This window comes from Odontomachus brunneus, unplaced genomic scaffold (assembly GCF_010583005.1).
Source record: "Odontomachus brunneus isolate Ranch 3 - 2012 unplaced genomic scaffold, Obru_v1 Obru_scaffold_091, whole genome shotgun sequence".
Taxonomy (NCBI): Eukaryota; Metazoa; Arthropoda; class Insecta; order Hymenoptera; family Formicidae; genus Odontomachus; species Odontomachus brunneus.
The window spans coordinates 781327-789891 of record NW_022639541.1 but is presented as its reverse complement, the minus strand read 5'-3'; the positions used below and the strand labels follow the sequence as shown (position 1 = coordinate 789891).

Sequence of the window (8565 nt, the reverse complement as noted above, 5' to 3'; positions counted from 1 at the left end):
CTCTCTCTCTCTCTCTCTCTCTCTCTCTCTCTCTCTCTCTCTCTCTCTCTCTCTCTCCCTGCGGAGGACCGGACGCGTCGAGACCTTGCGGTACCCCCTCCGGTGCATGACGCTCATCGCGAATTTATCGATCCCGTTGCATAGCGCGAAGGACATCCCACAGCTCGATCTCGCGAGATGACGAACAAAGGGACACTCCTCGAGACGTCAGGGATGCGCTCTGATGTTGCAAACGCGACAGACGAGACGCGGTCTTGCGAGTGGGAGACGCGCACCGGCGTTTTCGCGGAGTCTCCCTTTCACTGCGCGCCGTTGGCGGCTCGTTCGATTTGATGGAGAAACGAGCGAGGCACGTAAACGAGGTAGTCGATATGCCGCTCGCAACGAATGTTCCATTCCCATTGTTTCGCTCGCTCGCGCGTGGGTCACTTCTATGACTAAAGATCGATCGGGTGGCCGTCGCATGGCGCGAGCCATTGCCTTGTCGTTGTTTTTTCACGAGCTCTCGCGTTTAACTAGAGACACGGTGGCGCGACTCTCTCTCTCTCTCTCTCTCTCTCTCTCTCTCTCTCTCTCTCTCTCTCGCTTTGCGTATACGACTAAGGGGAAGCAGGGTCGCCGAATGCGTAAAGAGACACCACCACGGATGTGTTATTATGTCGGCATTAATTTCTTACGACACGTTGCGCGATTTTTTTCCTGTATGCGTGAGTGCACTTTTGTGCGTGCACGCGTAGTAGGGCACCGCTAATTACGCGCACGCCTATCGACGTGTGCCAAGTGCATATTGAGAAAATTATGCGATTACGTTCGTGGAGTGTAGCTAACTGAAGGGAGGGATGGAGCAAGGTTGAAAACGTCGATTCGCGATCGGACCGTCCGTGGCGAATTCTCATGACGGCGCAGCGACGTTGAAGACAATCTTCGGAAGTCGTAACGGGATTAAAATCGGCGCTGATATTCCCACAAAGTGAGGAAACAATGAAGGCCTAGGAAGATTTATTTCGTGCCTCGTGAGGCTCATCCCGATGTTGGAACGCGCGGCGGAATTCTTCGTCGGAATATAATGCAGAGAATGCAGAGTCGCGAGATTCGTGATTTGTGTGTGAACGACGTGAAGTCGTCGCGGGGCCTCAAGTCTCGTTCAAGGCGGTTTCCCGTGGTAATCGAGTCGCCAGGTGATTAAACGCGTTCGCGGAACCCGCGAGAAACTGAAACGACTGTAAAGACGGCCGCGAGATCCTCGTAAAATCGCGCTCAGAGGGAACCCGCGATCACCGGGTTCTCAATAGCTCAAGATGGCGTCGTAAACGACAACGACAGTTTCTCACAAGAGTTATCAGATAGTTATCAGACACGAAGCCTACATGCGGTATCCGTCTCTTTCGGGAATCGTGACGGTTCGCGAATAAAGTTTGCCACTTCGATGAAGTGGGGAGAAGGCAGAGGGTTGAGAATTTGCCGCGCGAGATCGCTCCGCAAAGTAGCAAATCCTGAAAGAAACGTGTCAACGCGGCGTATGAACTCGGGCGAGGTTCCGTAATCCCAGAGGGTGACAAAGAGACTCACGTTTATACTGCTGAGGGGTGTCGGAGGACTGACACCCCTGCGGCCGTCGCCGCCGCTGACCTCCGCGTCCAGCTTGCCGATTCGTCTGATTGCTGCGGTGCGGCCAACTTGCCCCGTACTCTCTCTCTCTCGAGTCGGTCCCACGGAGTCGGAGTCGCGCGGATCGAGGTCGCAGCCGTTCGCTCGCTCGAATCCGCAAACGTACGCGGAACACCGGAGCTGATACACGCGCGTCACACGTTCGCCAGCCGGTCGTCTGGCTCCGGACGAGGATCTCGCGTCTTAGCCGTGTGTTCGTAAGATCGACGCGGCTTCGTGTTCACGATATCATCGCGAGCGCGTGAAAGGTCGAGTCTCCCGTCGCGTTTCGGATGTCGCCGACTACTGTGTCAGTCAGAGGCGCGTGTCTCTCTCGGGGTGCCTGAATCTCTGCCCCCCGGCTTCTCCGATCGCTCTCTCAGGGATGATCGACGATGAAGAACGTCTGTTGACGGGTCAACGTCGCGCTCGCAGCGCGCGGGTCGCGCTGGCCACTCTCGCCGGGCACCAGTAATAGCAGTAGCGGTAGTAGCAACAGCGACATTCGGTTACATTCATCGCGACGACGAGCTATCTGGCCACTGAACGACTGAATGGCACTCGTAGAACGTAATACGCACAGTACTCGCGACGCGCTCCCGTCGGGACACGGCGTACAGCAGCGTCGACGCACGGCAGCACCCCGCGCGATCGGCCGTGGCCTCTCGGCTTCTCATATCCACTGACTGACGGCCGCTCCGGCGGCGGAGCGAGTAGCCCGCGCGCGCGACAGACTGATTGCGAGAGAAAGAGAGACAGAAAGAGAGAGGGAGAGAGAGAGTGAGTGAATGAGAAAGAGAGATAGAGAGTGAGAGAGAATCGCGATCGTGTGGCGACGAGGAGAGGCGCGCAACCGTGAGAGAGGAGGTGCGGAACGTCAATCAATCAATTTTCACGGACACCACCGGGCGACAGGCGACTGGCGACACGGTACCCTTCAGCAGCGCCGGTCCGCTTGTCCGTCCGCTGCTCGTGGTTGGTCGATCGGTCGGTCGGGGTCAATTCGCGATGATGGTGACGATGATAACGCTGACGAGGACGGTGATGATGACGATGACGATGATGTTGCATTCGTCCCACCTTCCGTTCGTCTCGCGCGTCAGATGGCTGGCTACCTGGGTATATCCTGGTGGGTAGTAGTAAGGTCATTCGCGGGTACTACACGCGTGATCGTAGGGCGACGGCGACGCTGACGTTGAAGGCGACGATCGCGACGTCGGCGACGTCGGCGTGCTGCTCGTTCGCCTTAAGGGCCGTTCGTCGCAGACGCATGCTCGCGGCACGTCGCAGCCTCTCGCACTGACCGCACGTAACACGTAAGAGAGAGGTGCGTACTGTACTTGTGTGTCTACCCCCTCCTTCTGTCTCTCTCTCTTTCTCGCTCACCGTCCGTCTTCCCTCCCGTCATGCGCTCGCCCTCCGCGCGCTATCCACTCGTCGCTCTCTCTTTCTCCCTCGCATTCGATCGAGCTCTCTCTCTCTCTTTCTCTCTCTCTCTTCGTCACTTTCTCGTCAATTACCGCGTGCGCGGAAGACGGCCGACGAGAAGAGTTTCCACTGGCCGGGGTCTTCTTCGAGAGTCTCTCTCCTTGCGCGTTGGCTTCTCGCGGGTATCCTCGGTACTCCGTAGGGAACGTTGAACGCCAGTCCGGAATTGCCGTGGCGCCACCCCTCCTCCTCTTCTTCCACCTTCTCCCCTCTCGGCTCACCATTCTTCTACCACCTCGTCCTCCACATTCTCGTCGTCCTCGTCCTCATCGTCGTCAATGTCGTCGTCGTCGTCGTCGTCGTTGTCGTCGTTGTCGTCGACGTCGTCGTCGTCGTCGTCGTCGTCGTCGTCGTCGTCGTCGTCGTCGTCGTCGTCGTCGTCGTCGTCGTCCTCATCTTTCTCCTCCTACTCCTCCTCGGAGTGAGTACTGCCTCCTCTCCGCACGGCGCAATGCCGCGTCCCACCTCGTTTTTCCCTATAATTTGCCCGGCAGCCAGGGTTTTTTTCCTTTACTCCATTTTCGTAACCTCTCCACCCCGCTTCACCGCCGCCGTTGCCGTCGCCACGACTTTGCCGTTACCCTTCGCGCCCCTTTTCACCCGCTCGCTCGTCGCCGCCGCCGCCACCACCACCGTCCTCCTCCTTCTCCTCTTCCGCGTTCATCCTGCGATGTCTCTCTTTTTCTCTGTCTGCCCGCGCTACTGCCACCGCCACCGTCACTACCTCTGCCTCTACCTCTGCCTCAGCGTCCGCCTGCGTGTACCTCTTCCTCTTCGTGCCAGCCATGAATCCACGACCGAGTCGGGGGGTCAGGGGGCTGCACGGCGCGCCGCCCCCTTAATAACGCTCCGGCGACCTGTTCCATTCACCGTGCTTCCATCTGTTGGCGGCCAGGTGAAGGCAGCAAGGTGCCACGTAATAGTGCTGGATGTAGTCGCCTTGTCACCCTGGGCTAACAGGCTTGACTGCAAAAAGAGTGCGCGACCACATTTAGTTGCAAACACATTATTTGTTCTAAGAAGTTGCGAGCGTGATTATAGATTTTGGTTGTGATATCTTCGTCCATATAGAATTTTATCGAAAACAATTATGTTCCTTTTAGAACGGTTTTAATCCTCTTTTTCTCGATATAGTTTGGAGTACAGTTGATATTCAATAGGAGTACTTGTTCCTGGATAATTCTCAGAAAATAAGATATATCATTGGACATTGACTGCGTTCACTGTATCGAGGAGAAAGGGTTGAAGCCGAGTGTATTTGTCTTAAATAAACTGAAATGTGGCGCGCGCATTCTTTTCTCTCCATTTCTTTCACTATAAATATATAAACGAAACGCATAGTCAACGTGACATGTGGTCTCTTCTAACTACAAGCACATCATTGCGTTAGCGTTAGTTCACTATGAGAATTGATTTAATCGTTTCCTGAACGTTCTCGTGCGCTCTAGGCGAGAACTCTGCAGGAATCGAAACACCTGCTAGACGACGCGGTCTGGATAAAGGAAAAAAAAGATGTTTCTAGGGCACTTATATCCAGTTGATCCTTCCTTCCTTCAGGCGGAGCGTATCGAGTGATAGAAAGATGTCTAGAAAGAACCCAGTATGCTCTAATAATCGCTAAAGGGCATATACCTAGAGAAACAGAGGGAGGCAGGGATGATTCGTTATTATATGCATTTTTACGGTATGTCCCCTTTTTCTCGCCTCTGTAATATCAAATCCTCGTTATCCTGCTGGAGGATTTGAGGTGGTTTTCTACGGGACCTTTCGCGTGCGGAACGATGTCGTGAGACTGTCTAGAAAACACACTTGTGAAAGAACCTTCGCGATACATCACATGTCGTATAAACAAAAAAAGAATTGCAAAAGAATATTTATTCTTTAACCCTTTAAGGCGTATAATTCATGGAACATTATAGTAATTATACTAGTGGCATCTGTCAGTTGTCTTTAAAACCAAAAGTGGCGCGTTTTAACTACCCGATCTTAAGTGGTCCCTATTGGTACCAGTGTTACTTAAAGGGTTAAGAGAAGTTCTTTATTTAAATATATTAAACATGTCTTAAGTTTGTAGATGCTAATTGTGAAAATGATAAGACAATATTGACGAGATTAAGATTGATTATTCTGCAGGTACTAATAGAGAAGTAGCAATTGTTAACACGTTGAATGTTGCGACGAGCATCAATGATCGGCTTTAATGATGTTGATAAAACCGCGCCTAATTGAATTGTGTATAAAGTATATAATTAATCGCGTTTTCGTGTAAAAAATTGGTGTGCTAGCCGATTTGAGAATCAGCAAAACGAGGCATGAAAGATAGGGTAAACTCGGATAAGATGGCCATACTTTTTTTAAAGTGCAAAAAAAATACATTTTTTATTGTTATTTCTTAATAGCGTTTGGCTTCACTGAAGCCTACAGGGTAATACCATCACAGTTAAAAGAAAAATACTTCAATGAAATTATTTATTACAAAATTATCAAAATATGAGCATTAATAATATGCTACTACAATTTCCGTGTTACAATTGAAAATTATATAGTTTGGAGCCAAAAATAACTATAATTTTATTTAGATTAACCGTTTTTTCTCTCAGTGTATATATAAACGCTCGTAAAATAATACATCTAATGATGTTTATGTTTTAAATCTGTTATAAAATGACAAGAAATAAATCTTACAAGACAGTATTAGTGTACCAGTATTTCCCACCGGAAAATACCTTACGATATATAATACAATCACATCATAATTTTAAGGTTACATAAGATTGATTATAATTACCAGTAATAATATTAATAATATTAATAATATTAATAATATTAATAATATTAATAATATTAATAATATTAATAATAATATTAATATTAATAATAATATTAATATTAATAATAGTAATAATAATATAATAATAATATTACAATATCTGCATCACCACCGGTTTTACAGGGCATATATTATTTTGTTAATTCCTGTTTGACGTAATTCTTACTAATTACGTAGGTAGTAATTACAATGTAATATTTACAACAGCAAAGTATCGCGAAAGAATAATGAGTAAAAAAGGCTAATTTCCGTTTAACAAGTTGTATAAACGCTAGAGAGGAGGTTTTAGCATACGTTTTCCAAATTTTTATAAAAATATTTTTCTTAATTTTTACTGTCATTAATTTCCCAACGTTACACTTTATGAGCAGAAATTAATCTTTTTTTACGTATTATTCTTTGACAATTTTTGTTAGCAACGAAGTCGAAATATTAATGGTTTTTAAGGTCGGAAAAGTAAAAGTAGTTATTGTTATGTAAATGAAGTTTTATACGTGACCAAATGAAAAGAAAATTTCCTCTAAATAAAGAATTATTTCCTTTAAATAATTTCGAATGGACTTCGAAATTTGCTTCTTTTGGGCAGAAAGAATAGCCGAACCCTTTGCCAGAATGTCGGCAACGTGCCATATACTTGATTCATTCATTTTCGTTCTCCCTTTGTTGCAAATTTCGTTAACATACAATCGTGACCGGATAGATTATTCTCTAATTTCTTTTCTTTAGACATACGGCTTTTCTCACAGAAACTCACTCAGAAAGATAGGAATCTATTTGGCTACAAGTATACTTATAACAAAATAAACTTATAGTAAATTAATTGTACAAAGAAGAAATTTGTAAAAAAATAATTCTCTTTTTCAAATTATTTATTTACTGAAAAGTTTAGCGCCGATTTTTCTAGTTATCATTATCTTTTGTTATATTCATGTGATAATTATTGTAAATAATGAAATTGGCACTACCGATTTCAGCTTATATCTATTGTTTTCATTCTTTAGTATTGTTGGATATAACATCTTAAATTAGTCATGGAAAAAAGCAAATCCGCGCGATTTTGTTGTATAAGTTTCAGTTAATTTTAAAGCTTTCGTTTCTATCACAAATTTTTGTGTTTTAATTGGAATGTAAAACAACAGAAACAGCTCGAAATATCAAATTCGTTTTTGGCGAAGAGTCAATTAGTGAACGTACAGCTCAACACTGGTTGACTTTATATCCCAATTGAAACACAAGAATTTGATGGAAACGAAAGCCTTGAAGATGAAGAGGATCGTGGATGTCCTTCAGCTATAGACAATAATGATTTAAGAATCATTATTGAGGCGGAGCCACGTAAAACAATTCGAGAGGTGGCAGAAGAACTCAATATTGATCATTCAACAGTTGTCCGACATTTAAACCTAATTACAAAAACAAAATCTTTATACGTAAAAACCGTAATTATTTTTGCACTAACCTAATATTTCGACGATAACATGTGACATCAACTCCATCAGGTCATCGCGTTTTATTTTTTTTTATTTTCATGAGTCTTCATGTGTTTTTTGAGATGGTCGCTTCTCGGGAATGTCCAGTCGCACTTGGGGCACTGGTGTGTCTTCTCGCCCGTGTGCGTGCGTAAGTGACGCTTTAGCTCGTCGCTGCGGTGAAAGTTTTTACCGCAGTGGCACGCGTACGATCGATTGCCGGTGTGCCACCTCAGGTGCGCCTTAAGATACGACGTCTTATTGAACATCTTCTCGCAATCTTTTATGTGACACAAATGCAACTGTCTGCCGTTTGCATCGTACTTCGGCGTTATATTTTGACAACTGGGACAATTACACTTTTCCCGCTTCTTGTCCTTGAGCAACCTCTCCCCGTGCCGCGGCTTCACCATCGGTCTCGCGTTTTGTTGAGTATCTCTTCTCAAGTTTGGCGGATCCAATGTCGGTGGGTTCAGGAAATCAGATGGATGAGAGGGTAAAGAAGGCGGTAGTTGATATAAAGCGGATTGAGGGATTGGAGGAGACATGTGACTTTGCGATGAGGGAGAGGGATGAGGGATTGAAGAAGGTATCAACGGTGACGACGACGACATTGACGAAGTTGATGGCATATTCTGTCCAATCTCGTGATAGTTTTGAAGTGATAGTTTGTCGTATTTATGATCATATTGAGAGAATGTCGGAAAACTGTATTGCGGTCTATAATACATACAGTTTGAAGATTCAGTTTCTATGTATCCGGAAACCTCCGATGTATTGTAATACTGGGTTTGTTGTTTGTTTGGTGTTGTTGTTTGGTTGTTGCACGTTGTTGTGTTGTCCATCGTGGGGTCCATAAACGTGGTTGTCAACGGAAAACTAAATATTATTAGATTATGTGGAATCCAGGGTCTGTGGAAAATAACATCTTGCGTTATTTATGTATCGATATTTCTCATATATCTTATACAGGGTGTTCAAAAAGTCCCGGACCGGTGAAATATCTCGAAAACTAAGCATTTTAGAAAAAAATGTTTCAGATAAAAGTTGTGGCGTTTAAAAAGATGTATTTACTGATCACATCAGTTTGACCTTGGGTTGCGTAGCGAAGGTCAGGTCAAGGTCACATTA

At 45.8% G+C, this 8565-nt stretch overlaps 3 protein-coding genes across 6 annotated transcripts in view; 1 reads left to right on the top strand and 2 right to left on the bottom strand.

Annotated features, from left to right (window-relative positions):
• LOC116848194 (transcription factor Sp9-like) overlaps window positions 1-3850 on the bottom strand; it is a 131998-nt gene extending 128148 nt beyond the window's left edge. Inside the window, exon 1 of one of the 4 annotated variants that reach the window (XM_032824032.1) lies at window positions 2582-3850. The gene's annotated coding sequence lies outside the window, so the exon portion shown is untranslated. Of the gene's footprint in view, window positions 1-1569; window positions 1711-2581 lie in introns of those variants that run through there. The other 3 variants (XM_032824037.1, XM_032824033.1, XM_032824034.1) reach the window with 3 other exon arrangements.
• Window positions 1-8565, top strand: part of LOC116848197 (protein ABHD13) — a 183002-nt gene that overhangs the window by 83458 nt on the left and 90979 nt on the right. The window lies entirely within an intron of this gene.
• On the bottom strand, window positions 6916-8441 carry LOC116848198 (transcription factor Sp8-like). Its single transcript, XM_032824047.1, has 2 exons — window positions 7425-8441; window positions 6916-7368 (listed from the first exon to the last, which is right to left on the bottom strand). Exon 1 carries the CDS (start codon window positions 8289-8291, stop codon window positions 7476-7478), a length of 816 nt encoding a protein of 271 aa, XP_032679938.1. The 5' UTR covers window positions 8292-8441; the 3' UTR covers window positions 6916-7368; window positions 7425-7475.

Bases quoted from the DNA above. Each gene is read 5' to 3' on its own strand.
- LOC116848198 (XM_032824047.1), bottom strand. From the start codon at position 8,291: ATGGACCCCACGATGGACAACACAACAACGTGCAACAACCAAACAACA.